Consider the following 16,442-nt stretch of genomic DNA (forward strand, 5'->3'; position numbering starts at 1 on the left):
GTTGATCTTTTGCTTAGATGATGTGTCCATTTCAGTGAGGGGTGTGTTAAAGTCCCGCACTATTATTGTTTTGTTGTCAATGTGTTTCTTTGCTTTTGTTATTAATTGCCTTATATAATTGGCTGTTCCCGTGTTAGGGGCATAGATATTTACAATTGTTAGATCTTCTTGTTGGATAGACCCTTTAAGTAGGATATAATGTCCTTCGTCATCTCTTATTACAGTCTTTGGTTTAAAAATCTAATTTGTCTGATATAAGGATTGCCACCCCAGCTTTCTTTTGGTGTCCATTAGCATGGTAAATGGTTTTCCACCCCCTCACTTTCAATCTGGGGGTGTCTTTGAGTCTAAAATGAGTCTCTTGCAGACAGCATATTGATGGGTCTTGTTTTTTTATCCAATCTGATAGCCTGTGTCTTTTGATTGGGGCATTTAGCCCATTTACATTCAGGGTAACTATTGAAAGATATGAATTTAGTGCCATTGTATTGCCTGTAAGGTGACTCTTACTGTATATTGTCTGTGTTCCTTTCTGGTGTATGTTGCTTTTAGGCTCTCTCTTTGCTTAGAGGACCCCTTTCAATATTTCTTGTAGGGCTGGTTTCATGTTTGCAAATTCCTTTAGTTTTTGTTTGTCCTGGAAGCTTTTTATCTCTCCTTCTATTTTCAATGACAGCCTAGCTGGATATAGTATTCTTGGCTGCATATTTTTCTCATTTAGTGCTCTGAATATATCATGCCAATCCTTTCTGGCCTGCCAGGTCTCTGTGGATAGGTCTGTTGCCAATCTAATGTTTCTACCATTGTAGGTTACATATCTCTTCTCCCGAGCTGCTTTCAGGATTTTCTTTTTATCTCTGAGACTCGTAAGTTTTACTATTAGATGTCGGGGTGTTGACCTATTTTTATTGATTTTGAGAGGGGTTCTCTGTGCTTCCTGGATTTTGATGCCTGTTTCCTTCCCCAAATGAGGGAAGTTCTCTGCTATAATTTGCTCCAATATACCTTCTGCCCCTCTCTCTCTTTCTTCTTCTTCTGGGATCCCAATTATTCTAATGTTGTTTCGTCTTATGGTATCGCTTATCTCGAATTCTGCCCTCGTGATCCAGTAGTAGTTTATCTCTCTTTTTCTCAGCTTCTTTATTTTCCATCATTTGGTCTTCTATATCACTGATTCTCTCTTCTGCCTCATTTATCCTAGCAGTTAGTGCCCCCATTTTTGATTGCACCTCATTAATAGCCTTTTTGATTTTGACTTGGTTAGATTTTAGTTCTTTTATTTCTCTAGAAAGGGTTTCTCTAATAACTTCCATGCTTTTTTCAAGCCCAGCTAGTATCTTTAAAGTGATGATTCTGAACTCTTAGATCCGACATCGTACTAATGTCCGTATCGAGTAGGTCCCTGGCAGTTGGTACTACCTCTTGTTCTCTCTGTTGAGGTGATTTTTTCCATCTTGTCATTTTGTCCAGAGGAGAATAGATTAATGAGAGAACAAAATGCTAACAGGATAACAACGTCCCCAGAAAATATACTCTAAACAAATCAGAAAAGACCTGAAGCTGGGGAAAAAGAAAGGGAAAGAAAGAAAAAAAAAAAGGAAAAAAAAAAGAAAATGATAAAAACAAACAGAAACAGAACAAAACAAAACAAAAAAACAGAATATGATCAAATATGATCAGGCTGGTGCATAGATTAGTGCCACACACTAGATTTTGGGTGTATTTTGGTCTGTTAGAAGAAAGTGCCTCCCAAATTTTTAAAGAAAGAAAAACTTATATAGGTACAAATATAAGGGTTCATATGATGAAGGGATGGAATACGACTGTAAAGATGAAAATTATAAAAAATCTTATAAAAGGAATTGATAAGAAGTTGTTTGAGAAAAGAAAGAAGAGGATTTAAAAAAAAAGGAAAAAAAAGGGAGAGAATGTGATCAGGCAGGAGAGTAGAACAAAACCATACACTAGAGATTTAGGGTATATTTTGATTTGTTAGAAGAAACTATCTCAAAATTTTAACAAGAGAACAACTTATATATATATATATGCCAAAAATAAGGGTAACTACTATGAAGGGATAGAATATGACTCTAAAAATGAAAAATAAAAATGTTTTTTAAAACAGGTATTGATAAGATGTTGGTTGAAAAAGGGAAAAAGAAAAATTCAAAAAAAAAGACAGTTAAAAAAAATTAACTTTGAAAGACTAAAGAATTATGGTAAAAAAGCCATGGATTCTATGTGCATTATTACCCTAGCGCTGGAGTTCTGCCGTTCTCATTGATGGGTAAACTTGGTCTTGTCTGGCTGTTCTTGCTGATCTTCTGGGGGAGGGGCTTGTTGCCGTGGTTCCCAAATGTCTTTGCCGGAGGCAGAATTGCCCCGCCCTTGCCGGTCTGGGCTAAGTAATCTGCTCGGGTTTGCTCTCAGGAGCTTTTGTTCCAAGCTTTCAGTACAGCTTTGGAGGCCGAGAGTGAAAATGGCAGCCTCCCAATCTCCGCCCCGGCAGAGAACTTGGGGTCCCGCTCCTCAGTGCGCCCCCAGAGAAAAGCAGTCAGTCACTCCTGTCTCCCCGGTCTCCGGCCGCACTCCGTGCTCACCCGGCCTTTGACCACGCATTTCTATCTCTGGCACCCGACCCCGTGTGGAGTCTCCAAACCCAGCAGATCCCTGTGGTGCGCTCCCGCGCTGCCCCTCCTGGGGGAGGAAGGGGAGTCTCCCTAGATCTGCCACTTGTCGGGTCCCTGCTGGAGGAGCAGTGGCCCGACTGTGCCGAGGATCATGGTTTATGGCAACCCCGAGCTGAGAGCCCGTGCCTCAGCTCCGTCTCTGCAGCCGGCTTCCCTGCTCCGATACCTGGGACCTCTGCTGCACTCAGCACCCCCGGTCTTTCTGTGACCCCAAGGATCCTGAGACCACAGTGTCCCACGAGGGTTCCACCCCCTGCTTAGCCACTGGAGTGACGTCCCTCAGCGGAGCCGACTTCTAAAAGTTCCGATTTTGTGCTCCGCGGCTCTATCACTTGCCAGAAGCGGCCAACGGAGGCCCCTCCCCCGCCATCTATCCTCCCGAATATCGCCTCGGATTCACTTCTCCACACGTCCTACCTTCCAGAAAGTGGTCGCTTTTCTATTCAGAGAGTTGTTGCTATTCTTTTCTTCGATCTCCTGTTGAGTCTGTAGGTGTTCAGAATGGTTTGATCCCTATCCAGCTGAATTCCTGAGACCAGACGAAATCCCGGTCTCCTACTCCTCCGCCATCTTGCTCCGCCCCCCCCAAACAGACTCCTAACTATAAAGAACAAACTGGGGGTTGCTGGAGGGCAGGGTTGAGGGATAGGCTAAATGGGTGATGGGAATTATGGAGTGCACTTGTGCTGAGCACTGGGTGTTGTATGTTAAGTGTTGAATCACTAAATTCTACACCTGAAAGTAATATTACACTGTACATTAGCTAACTGGAATTTAAATAAAAACTTGAAAAAAATAATAAAAAAAAAACATTGTTATCTTTTTCTCACTGAAATAAAAAGTTCAGGGGCAAAGGATTATAAAAATTTCCTTTGTTCTTAGGTTACATTAAAAAGTACAATGTAAATAGACATATAGATTTTATAACCATATTACTGTTTTCCTTTTTCTGCTATATTTTATAAAAGCATAACCTATGTTGAGAAAAGTATCCAAATTATAGAGCTTGATGAATTTTTGAAGTGAATGTACCCAAATAATCAGTCCTCAGATCATGAAATAGTATTGTCTTAACTCCATAGAAACGTCCTCATCTCCTTGTTTGAGTCCGTCCCTTTCTCCCAAGGCTAACCACTATTTTGACTTCTAATTCCATAGACTGATTTGCCTGAATCATTCAAAGCAATTCAGTTGAATTATTCAATTCAATTTCGTTATCATTTAGCAAATTGTTCCACTTGTTATTATTCAAATTCTAATTATTGTCTAATTTCCATTATGTCTTTGTGAGTTATTTTAAAACATGTATCATAATTTTCAAGTATGTGTATTATCTTGCCCAGGCTATTTCATTTTGACTTCTAACTTAATCGTATTGTGGTCATCCAGTGTACTCTGTATTACACCAGTCCTTCAAAATTTGTTGGGACTTGCTTTACTGCCCAGTAACATGGTCATGTGTCCTTGAACAAAATAGGTGTTACGCAGTTGTTAATTATTCTGTTCAAATCTTCTATATCCTTACCAAATTTCTTCAGTCAGCTTGTGATATCAATAACTGAGAGAAATATGTCAACATCACCGTAGGTTTGTTCTTTTCTTAGTAGCCTGTAGAGAATTTGACCATCTGTAAGGCTACACTAAGTATTAATCAAATAAAGCAAGCCGATGTGGTATTTTTACCGCAAAAATATCTTCATGGTTATTCCCTTTCTTTCCTCTTCTTACAGGTTTTCCTTTTAATCCAAAGTGAGAAGATGAAAAATGATTACATTTACCTCAGTTGGTTAGCTCGGTGCTGTGAGTCTTCTTTTAAATGTTACAGAGGAATCCTCTTTTTCTTCTCTGTTGCATAATCTTCTGGATGGAAATTACAGTGAACGTTTCTAAATTTGTTTCATAGAATGAGTAAACACTGAAATTAAGCATCGTTAATACAACTCAATAAGGGTGGTCCTGTACATGTATTACATACATTTACCTTGTGATTAGTTCTACCATACAATGTTGACCTAGCATGAACAGTCCTGAAAGATGCCAAATTTTTCCATCAGCCCTGTTAAAGTTTCCAGAATCTCAGTTTACAGGGTTCTTTGTTAAGTGATACTGTTATGCTAATTTTACCTTTTCATTATGATGCAGGCCTGAAAAGTGATAAAATGTCAAAAACGTAATCTTTTTGTATATTATGTAGCCTACAACCTCTATCTGTCTCTCCCCCTTCATTATCTTTTCTTGCTTCTTTTTTTCCCCTGGATTTAAAATGTTCACAGAGTTTTTAAAGTCATGGGAAAATTTCAGCAATCAGATGTTCTAAGTGAGGCTGAAACTATATAAGTAGGATTGATTGAATGATACATGACTTTTAAGCAGATGAGAAAAGTGGGAACTACTGGAAATCAACCCAATCTAAAAACAAACAATTATGTGAATCCTAACTTAAGTATTTTACATATGGTATAGTTCTGATGGAGAACCAGCTTAATGCTAACATTGCAAACTTTCTACATAAGAGCTGTTTACCATTTCTTTGTCTGTTTGGAACATAGAACCAAATCCAAAGAATAATAAGATGCAGAATTATATTTCCTATACATTTAAGAGGCAAAAATCTTTGCTTCTTTTTGTAGATATCATGAACAAGAAACCAAGACTAGCCTGGGAACTTTATCTCAAGATGGAAACCTCTGGCGAGTCCTTTAGCCTCTTACAGCTCATTGCTAATGACTGCTACAAGGTGAGTCTGAGTGAGATCTAAAGGGAAAACTGAAGATCAGTCTCACATGCTACACTGATTAATTATTAGGGAGAGGTGTCCTAGAGATTAAATGGCCATTGGTAAGAGGATTCACATAGAACTATCAGAAATGTCATCCCTGGGGCTCCTGGCTGGCTCAGCTGGAAGAGCATTGGACTCTCAATCTCAGGTTTGTGAGTTCAAGCCCCACGTTGTATGTAGAGATTACTTAAAAATAAAATCTTTAGAGGCACCTGGGTGGTTCAGTGGTTAGGTGGCTGACTCATGATCTCAGCTCAGTTCATGATCTCAGGATCGTGAATTCAGGCCCCATGTTGGGCTCCATGCTAGGTGTGGCACCTACTTTAATAAATAAATGAATAAATAAAATCTTTAAAAAAGAAAAAGAAATGTCATCCCTTTTATGAACAAACTAAACTCAGAGATAAACAGCATTTCAGGGTTTTACATGTATATTAAGTATGTATGCATGTAAGTGAAATATGAAACAATGTATATGAAACAATGATTCAGAGAGATTGTTTTAGATTTCTAAAGGTTGTGTGTGAGTCTTTAGATACCATCCAAGTAGAGATATTCATCTGGTAGTTGGAAACTTGGTTCTGAAGCTCAAGAAAGATGTCTTCTGACATGTAGAGACATAGATTTGGATAAATCGTCACCATTTCAACAGTAATTAAAGCCCTGGAAAACAAGATTACCCAGGTAAGGAAGGAAAGTGAGAAGAGTAGAGAGTTGCAAACCAAACCTTGGGGAATACTTAGGTGCAAATTGTAGACAGGAGAGACAAAGGAACCAGAAAAAAAAAAAGAAAAAAGCAATCAGATTTAGTAAAGGACTGGCTCTCTGTGTGTGTATGCAGGAGCGGGTCTGTGTGTGTGTGTGTGGGGGGGAGTTGGAAAGGCAGGGAGAAGGAGAGAGGACTTTGGGGCCCTATCCTATAGATTAAAAGCTTTTTTACAAATTAGCCTCAAATTCTGGAAATTCCTTTTTTTGGAATATTTCTTCCTGTCCAAAAGACATGCAAATGTTAGGTAAAGAGAGTCTAGTGTTAAATTAATTAATAATAGCTCATTTCAAAGTGAATCATTACTAAAATAAAGTCAATCACCATCAATGGAAAAGGTTTTAAAACATGGGAAACTTAAAAATGTTTAACATGACTTAGTAGATGGCAATGACATTAAGTGAGTTAGAGGAGGCAGAGGGAAAGAAAACATTCAGAGAGGAATTTTGTTCAGTTGTAAATGTATTAAATCTGAAGTGTGTTTGGGGCTCCAGGTAGAGAGATATTACATGTGGGAAATTATCAGGGTGAGCCTGGAGCTCAGGTGTTCATGTGAGAAGTCAGGATTAGAAATGCAGTTTTAGAAGTTAACAGTATTGGATTGCTCAGTCAGTTAAGCATCCAACTCTTGATTTCAGCTCAGATTGTGATCCCAGGGTTGTGGGATTGGCTCCGTGCGCTGGGCATGGAGCCTGCTTAGGATTCTCTCTCTCCTCTCCTCCCTCTCCCTCTGCCCCTCCCCCTTCCCCACCCGTGTGCATGCTCTCCCTCTCTCTCAAAAAAGAGAGAGAGAGAAGTTAACAGTAGTTAATGGTGGTGGTGGAAGTGGTCGTAATAGTAATAGTAGTAGCAGCAGCAAAGTATGGGAGAGAATGAGGTTAACCAGTGAATGGGATGAGGAACCACGTGGACACCAGTGTTTAAGGGATAGAAATAGAATCAGTGAAAGAGACAGAGGATGAAGATGGACATAAAGAAAGAAAAGAACCGGGAGGGGGGAGAAGTGCTTTTCATTCCTGCTTTTCTTGTTTCTATTTTATCAAAAGCGAAGGGAGAGAATGTCAAGTCTGCAACCTGATGGAACTGTATGAGATCTGAGAAAACAATAGTGCATAGACAAGAGAATGAGATTAGAAAGCAGATTCAGTGAGTGTAGACTACAGTAAAAAAAATTTTTCAAAAAAAACATTGATGCTAAGGATAAGGGAGGAAATGTGTTGCTAACTTAAAAGGGAAAACGGGGTTAGGGATTTGGGGTGGGGGAGTATTTTTCCAGGTGGGGAGGGAGAGGTTTTTTTCTTTTAGAGTAGGGAGTAAGAGTATATCCTTAGGCAGTGGAGCTGTTGAACAGAGAGATATTAAAGATTCAAGAGAGTAGGAACATTTTTTTTATTATTATGTTACATTAGTCGCCATACAATACATCACTAGTTTTTGATGTAGTGATCCACGCTTCATTCTTTTAGAAGATTTAAGGAACATTTTTGATGGAGGAAGACCCTAAAAGAGATGAGAGGAAGATGGGGTAAAGATCAAAGGAAGATAATGACTTTGAAAAACAATTTAGCATAACCTACTGTCTCAGTGGCTCCATGGCCACCCACTAGTTTGGTGAGTCACTGGAAGGGTTCACATGACTCAAAGTTACACTCATGGCTGAGACTTATTACAATATAAAAAAAGCAGGAAAAAGATATGTATAGGAGAAGACTGGAGAGGTGAAACCCAGACTTTTTTGCCCTCCCTCTGTGCTAATTGCACACTCATGTCTTTCTCCAGCTGCAAACTACAGAGACATGTGCGAGATATCCAGGAAAAACAGAAAAAGCAAGTAGGGAAAAAATGGCAGAATTAAGTCCTAACATGGCAATAATTGCATTAAATGTAAATGGTCTAAATATGCCAATTAAAAGACAGACATTGACAGGATGGATAAGAAACCATGACCCAACTATGTGCTTTTTACAAGAAACTCACTTCAAATATAATGACATAGGTAGGTTGAAAGTAAAAGGACAAAAAATATATATACTGTGAAATAGGCAGTTTCTTTAACAAACAAACATATGCTTACCATATGACCCAGCAATCACCCTCCTGGGCATCTATCCCGGAGAAATGAAACCTGTGTCTACACAAATACCTATTCCCAATGTCAACAGCAGCTTTATTTGTAATAGCCAAAAACTGGAAATAATCCAAGGGTCCTTCAGTAGTGAATGGTTAAACAAACTGGTTTGGCTTGGACTACTACTCATGGATAAACAGGAATGGTGATGACAAGCCTGATTCCATTTCTTGATGTTTGACTGCTGACAGCTTTTAAGCCTCACCCTTCCCTCTTCCCCCTGTGCCCCACATCTGGACAAGATGATAAGAAATGCTAGGTAGTCCCTTCTCTGACGCCATCAGGTGATTCAAACCACACAAGCCCCTGCTCCTGCTCGGGAACCTCATCCCAGCCCCACCCCCGGCCACAATAAAAACCCAGCCAGTCTCCTTGCCTTGCTCTCTCAGGCCATTTGGAAACTGCTTGAGAGGCCTGACCTACTTCCCCCACAGAACTCAATTATATAAGTAAGAAATCTTTCCATGCTCTCTTGGTGTGTGTGTGTGTGTGGCATCATCACTCTTGATATCCAAACCAACTTTGGGTGGAGGTCCCTCCTACTTTTTTAGAGTTATATAATAGGAGCAAACTATTGGTACACACAATAACTCAGATTTTTTAATCTTTTTTTTTCAAAGACTCTATTTGTCAGAGAGAGAGAGCGCGAGCACAAGCAAGGGGAGTGGCAGGCAGAGAGAGAAGCAGGCTTCCCGCTGAGCAAGGAGCCTGATGCGAGACTCCTTCCCGGGACCCTGGGATCATGACCTGAGCTGAAAGCAGATGCTTAACTGACTGAGCCACCCAGGCGCCCCATAACTCGGATTTTTTTAATTGAAGTATAGTTACACACAATATGACATTAGTGTCAGGTGTACAACATAGTGATTTGACAACTCTGTGTGTTATGCTGTGCTCACAAGTGTAGCTACTGTCACCATACGCTATTATAAACCATTGATTATATTTCCTATGCTGTACCAAAATAACTTGGATTAACAAGGAGTAACGAGGACATTATCCTGAGTGAAAAAACTCAATCTCAAAGGGTCCTGTACTGCTTGATTTCATATACATATATATGATATTTGTGAAATGACAAAACTGTAGAGATGTAGAACAAATTGGTGAGGGGCGCCTGGGGGGCTCAGTTGGTTAAGCGGCTGCCTTCGGCTCAGGTCATGATCCTGGGGTCCTGGGATCGAACCCCACGTCCGGCTCCCTGCTCAGTGGACAGCCTGCTTCTCCCTCTCCCTCTGCCTGCCACTCTGCCTACTTGTGCTCGCTCTCTATCTCTCTGTCAAATAAATAAAATTAAAAAAAAAAATTGGTGATTGCTGGGAGTTAGGGCTGGTGAGCAGGGAGGGGAGCGCACATGACTATAAACAGGTAGCACAGCCTTGTGGTGATGGAATAGTTCTGTATCTTGATAGCAGTGCTAGTTACGTGAGTCTGCACATTTGATAAAATGACGGAACTACACGCATGCATTGTAGCAATGTCAACTTCCTGGTTTCGATACTGTGATATTGCACTATGGTAAGCCGTAACTGGGGGAATTGGGTGAAAGGTACGTGGGACCTCTTTGTACTGTCTTCATAACTTCCTGTAAATCTAGAATTATTTCAAAATAAAATGTTCTAAAAAATGAACCAACTAGAGTTATATCCAGCAATATAGATGCATCTTAACATATGTAAGACACAAAAGAATATTATGGTATTCATAGAGATAAAATTTTGAGAGGTAAAATTTAATTATATTGTCTAAAGGTATATACATAGGTAATAAAACTGTAAAAAAAAGCCAAAGATTTTGACAAAAACTGATGGCCAAAGAAGTTGGAATAGTAGTTGCTTCTGGAGGGAAGGAGAAGGTTGTGGTTTGGAAGCGACACAGAGAGCTTCTATTTTGCTGTCAATGTCTTGTTTCTGGACCTGGGTGGTGATTACACTTGCACTCATGTTATAGGCATTAAACTGTACATTTGTGTTTCATATACCATTCTCATTGTTATTTCACCAAAAGTAATTTGAATAGAATGTAGGAAGAAGGATTAACCTTGAAAAGGAATAAGAACACTTCTTCCTATGAAATGGGCAGAAATGAGGGAAGGATGAATGAAAGTACAAATATAATTTGAATTGAAGGGAGGAAAGTTGTGTTTTCGCTGAAAGATAGAAAAACGATAAGCTAAGAATGCAATAGAGATCTTAAGGAAACTGGCAAAGGTTTAGAACAACAGTTTACAGGAATTGAGAGGTGACTAAACCACCCTGAACAAGGGGGATTGCCCAGCAATTTGAAGCCTTCAGCAAATGGCAACACTACATTTATAATGGCCAGTCAAGAAAACTCATCCAAGCAGAATTTAATGGTATTAGGCATGCTCTATGAGGCCAAGGAAATGTGTAGTATATTTGGGAAAGAGGTCTATCAAAATGAAGTAAACATTTAGAAGATTTGGTGTTTAGAGTAGTAGTATCCATCTAGGCATTTTGAGAATTTAGGAACAAGGTCAAGAAAGGTAATGTTCTCTTGGGTTGAACATGATCAAATTAGCATAAAATGAATGACAGTAGTCATTTACAGAATGTATTGAGGAAACCTGAAAGATACTCTGCTCAAATCACAATCATCGGTTTATCATCAAGATTACACTATAATTAGAAGAAATGATAAATGTGTTGATTAAATCATAACTTGACTATATGTAGGAAAAATGTTATATTGTTGAAAACTGAATGAAGGTAAGTTGATATAAATTGAACCGTGTACTCAAATTGTGATTTTCCTTTTTGTTTTAGTAAGAAATTGAAGTTTTATCCAGTTTGCTAGCTGAAAATGTTATCACTAACCATACACTTTTTTATACAGTTCTGTTTCATGGTATGTTTACATTTAGTTTCATTCTGTGCAATCTTTTGAGTACAAGTATTATCACAATATTTTCTTTTAATCAGATGGGCCAGTTCTACTACTCAGCCAAAGCTTTTGATGTCTTAGAGAGACTGGATCCCAACCCTGAATATTGGGAAGGCAAGAGGGGTGCCTGTGTGGGCATTTTCCAGATGATCTTAGCTGGAAGAGAACCCAAGTAAGTAATCGGACAAGAGACACTACCTCTGTCCTTTTGCTGGTTTGTGAGGAAAAAGAATTGTTTTCTTGGATGCCATCTTCTGAAAACCCAAAACTATAATGATGTTTTATAATGATGAATAGAAGATTAAAGTGTTTCATATTTCTATCTGACTTTTTTCCTCCAGAAATTTTTTATGTTGTAAAATCAGGTCATTCTAAATCATAGGTACTAGGGACAGTGAGCATACTTTGGCTTTCAAATGTAAGAGCAAGATCTATATTTGGCTCCAAATGAATTGTCATTTTCATAAAAAAAAAGTCTTTTTCAATCTCTTCTACTCTTTCCTTTGCCTATTGGCTTTTTCATGTCTTTTAGTTTAGGTTTCCAAGAATTAGAAATGGAGTGGGTATGGTTGATAATTCTTTTTTTTGTCTTTTGCCTTCCCATATTCCAGGAAATACCAAGACAGTAGAGTACATAAAATTAAATGGCATACAGTCCCACTTGTAACAAAAATGAAAATACTTAAAACTAAATTTCGTTTTCTAAAAATAACTTTGTGGAATGTATTTGTTACTGGTAAATGAATAGGAGATGTGATTATTTTTTATAAGTAAATAATCTATCAAAAATTACTTCATGCCTTGTATTTACTTCCAATCCTAAATACAAGTTTAAAGAATTTGATTAGGTGAAAGAAGATGCTTCAGGGAAAAAAGAAATAGAAAATACAAATGAACTCTTATGGAAGAGGATCAATAGGCAGTCACCTATACATTTGGTAAGGTAATAGGGAAGTTTTAGTATGCATTACTTAAAACATGAGTTTTAATTTTAATTAAATTTAAATTACTTAAAACATAAATATTGGGGCGGGGACTCCTGGGTGGTTCAGTTAGTTAAGCATCCGATTCTTTTTTTTATTTTAAAATTTTATTTATTTGAGAGACAGAGAATGAGCGAGCGAGAGAGTACAAGCTGGGGGAGGGGCAGAGGGCGAGAAAGAAGCAGACTCCCCGCTGAGCAGGGAGCCCCATGCTGGCTCAATCCCAGGACCCTGGGATCATGACCTGAGCCGAAGGCAGATGCTTAACCAACTGAGCCACCCAGGAGCCCCAAGCATCCGATTCTTTTTTTTTTTTTTTAGATTTTATTTATTTATTTGACAGAGAGAGAGATAGTGAGAGCAGGAACACAAGCAGGGGGAGTGGGAGAGTGAGAAGCAGGCTTCCTGCCAAGCAGGGAGCCCGATGTGGGACTCGATCCCAGGACCCTGGGATCATGACCTGAGCTGAAGGCAGACGCTTAACGACTGAGCCACCCAGGCGCCCCCAAGCATCCGATTCTTAATCTCAGCTCAGGTCAGAAAAATTAATAACATGTATATAGATAGTATAAGGAAATAAGGAAAACTTGGGTTAGTGAGACAGAGTTCATAGAATTTCCATTTTATGGAATATTACTCAGCCATCAGAAAGATTGAATACCTACCATTTACATCGACATGAATGGAACTGGAGGGTATTATGCTTAGCGAAATAAGTCAATCAGAGAAAGAAGATTATCATATGGTTTCACTCATATGTGGAATATAAGAAACAGTGCAGAGGATCATAGGGGAAGGGAGGGAAAACTGAATGGGAAGTCAGCAGAGAGGGACAAAAACCATGAGAGACACTTAACTCTAGGAAACAAACTGAGGGTTGCTGGAGCGGAGGTGGGTGGGAGGATGGGGTAATTGGGTGATGGGCATTAAGGTGGGCACGTGATCTGATCAGCACTGAGTGTTATACACAACTGATGAATTACTGAACACTATATCTGAAACTAATGATGTACTATATGTTGGCTAATTGAATTTAAATTGAAAAAAGAATTTGCATTTTACTATGCCACCATAAAAATAGAAGGCTTGGGAGTTCATAACTGGTTTGTGAATACATAGTGACATAGTCTATTACTGAAGATGTCCTACTGGAAGTATGTGAAGAACAAGTATGAGTTTATGTTCCCTCTTAATTTACATGCTGTATTGAAACACTTTGTCCTTTCAAATCTTTTCCTCAGAGAGACCCTTCGAGAAGTGCTCCATTTACTGAGAAGCACAGGTAACACCCAAGTGGAGTACATCATCCGGATCATGAAGAAATGGGCCAAAGAAAACAGAGTGCCTGTCTAAAATAGCTCCAGAGTCCTCGGGAACCAGTCAGCACTTGGATGTGAAATTGGAAATCATTTTCCTCAAGTTTAATGTAAGATGCAGGGCTCTGTTCTTGGACATTTCCTTCCTTGCCCTTCGAGCCAAGATCAGTGACTGACTTGCTTAGAACTAGCCTCCTGGCTGAACTAAGTGCCAGAGTCCACGCTGTGGCCCCTGTATGATCCGACTAGCAATAAGACTTCGGACTTGTCTGGTGCCTTTCTTCCAAAAATACTCAGAGAACTCTTATGTAATTTGCTGACTTTAAGGAGAATGGCATCATTTTTTTTAATATTGGCATTCCATGGCATTTTCCCCTCACTGCAATAACAAATGCCTTTAATGCTCAAAAGTCACTATCATTCTGTCATCTTCATCTTAGCCATCTGTACATTATCCCATTTTACTGCGGAATTCCAGAAAGGATTTCGTAATGCGTTTCTGAATCTCGGGAGAACAGAGGTTATAAGTAGCGAGATGATTCTAAGAGTGGCAGTAAGATCCTTTATCAAACTCATTAATAGATAATGGACTTTGGGGATTACTCTTGCAATAATTCTGATGATAAATAACATGTTACAGTAGAGTAACAGGAGTACTGGAGTTTTTTAAAAGGTGAGTGCTATGAAAAAAATCTGTATGGTACATTTAAAGGTATCCAAGAGATAGTATACAGATTGCCTTAGTCACTTCTCCATTATATTGTAGGGAACAAAACAGGTTAGGGATTTTTTTTTTCATATACCGTGCTGAATAAACATCAATTTTGAAAGTAGGGCTACAAAGATTATATATATGCAGTGTGGCTATTTATTAATATAATGATAATAAAGCATGAACTGTGCAGAGCCCTTTGATGAACCTCCTAATGTCTGGACTCTGTCCTAAGTCATATTCCAGCCCCGTGTTTCTGAGTTCTTGCGACATAAACCCATTATACGACTGAGCAGTTTTAGACTCACGACTGATTTTTCAGAAAATAGACATACATGTTTTTCTCTACCAGATTACCTTTGTTTCTTTTTTTTTTTTGTATTTTGTTTCTGTTAGTTTAAGGCCCCCAGCCTTACAGGTGTACAAAGTGCAGAGCCATCCCTGTCCGGCATGAGAACTGAAAGAAAGTCCTAATGTCTTGAGCACTACAGACAGCTTAGAGAATTCACGCCCCCGGCACGCGCTGCAGCCGAGGAAGCTGTACAGCATGGAGCCGGGAACATGGCAGGGGAGCAGCCAAGGAGAGAAGATCAGTGACTTCAGGGAGCCTTTGCTTTCTGGACAGTTGCAAGAGGTCCTTTCAGTTCCTGTCTTTTATCTTAGACCCAGATCTAATCAGTTCAGAGCACAACTGGCCCAAATAACTGAATTTTAGAAAACAAAATTGCATCATTTTTTTCATATGCCAAAGCTTCTACTTTCTCATTAATGCTGTTCCTACTTTTTCAGTAGTTGGTTCTCAGCATCTAAGGTACTCGGTGGATCAGAGCTGGGCAAAACCTGCTATAATTTTAGAATTATCTTGTGACTCTTACTTACTTAAAATATTAGGAAACATAGTAGTGGAAAAAGACAGACAGAACACCTCTGTGGCTTTTGGCAAAGAAATTTGTCTTCCAGTTAATTGCTATTATTTTCAAATTTCCTATACTTGATAAGCTTTTCCATTGATGGTGATTTACTTTTAAATGAGCTTTTGTTGAATTTAACACTCTTGTGTCTCCCTGCCATTTTCCTGTCTCTTGGGAAAAGCAGATACTCCAAACGTAGCAATTCCTGAAATTTTTAAACTAATTTTTAAAAAGTTTTTAATCTATAGAAGTGAGCCAAAAAAGCATAAGGACTAGTTTAAGAGGGGTACCATCCAGTTCTGTTAGTAAGGATAGCTACTTCTGAACTGTGTTGGCGGAGTCTCAAGATTGCAGAGTTGCGCTGCAGGGCAGTTTCTCTTATGTGTGATGATACAGGAAAGAAGGGGGATGCAGGCTGAGGAATGTAGGGTCATGTGTACAGTTCAGAACATCCCTGTACTATGTACAGTTGGTAGCAGAGATTACTTGCAAATGGAAAACATTTTTAATTATTTTTGTATTTCAAAAGAATTATTATATTGTACTGTAATACACCCAAATTAAAGTTTATTGTTTGGTCTTATTACAGTATCCTGTTGAGTGTGGTGAATGCAGGTCCTGGGTATGTCATGGGCCTTTTCCCCTTTCTTGACCCCAGAGTGGAGGGAAAAAAAATAAAGTTTGGGGCTCCACAGGTACTCTTTATGAAAGAGGAAAGTAGATATTTTTTTCGAAGCTTGTCCACTAGGGCTGTGGTTCCTGCTTGGTCATATTAAGTTTGGCTCTTCACTGAGTCATAGCTCATTTCAAAAGTGTTATAGCCAGTGCATAGTATGATACCTTGCACAAGAAAGCTCACTGATACTTATTCGCTGAATAATTAAGTATATCGTAGCTGGTAGAGCAAAGGACTTGTGAGACCTGACCTCATATAATTATGACTCCCATCTAATTATTGTTTTATTGTGTGCCAAGCATATCCTAGGAGCTAGGGATGCAAAGATAGATAACGCAAATCCCGACCCTTATGAAGTATATACAACTGAACACAGTAGTGTGTGATTGTTGTCAGCAATAGGAACAAAGTATTGAGAGAAAATAAGGCAATGGGTGGGGGCGCCTGGGTGGGTCAGTCAGTTAAGTGTCCAAATCTTGATTTCCGCTCAGGTGGCGATCTCGGGGTTGTGGGATCGAGCCCCACATCGGGCTCCATGCTCAGTGCGGAGTCTGTCCCTCATCCTCTGCTGTTCACG

The 16,442-nt window shown here is 39.2% G+C and overlaps 1 protein-coding gene across 2 annotated transcripts in view; it reads left to right on the top strand.

The window, feature by feature from the left end:
• Window positions 1-13,791, top strand: part of TTC26 (tetratricopeptide repeat domain 26) — a 54,702-nt gene extending 40,911 nt beyond the window's left edge. The window contains exons 12-15 of one of the 2 annotated variants that reach the window (XM_044919999.1): window positions 4,421-4,490; window positions 5,321-5,427; window positions 11,306-11,439; window positions 13,492-13,791. In XM_044919999.1, the coding sequence (XP_044775934.1) occupies window positions 4,421-4,490; window positions 5,321-5,427; window positions 11,306-11,439; window positions 13,492-13,603 (423 nt within the window). In that variant the 3' untranslated portion in view covers window positions 13,604-13,791. The remainder of the gene's footprint in view (window positions 1-4,420; window positions 4,491-5,320; window positions 5,428-11,305; window positions 11,440-13,491) is intronic. The other variant, XM_044920000.1, reaches the window with a different exon arrangement.
• The last annotated feature ends 2,651 nt before the right edge of the window (window positions 13,792-16,442 follow it).

Source organism: Neomonachus schauinslandi, chromosome 12, assembly GCF_002201575.2.
Source record: "Neomonachus schauinslandi chromosome 12, ASM220157v2, whole genome shotgun sequence".
Taxonomy (NCBI): domain Eukaryota; kingdom Metazoa; phylum Chordata; class Mammalia; order Carnivora; family Phocidae; genus Neomonachus; species Neomonachus schauinslandi.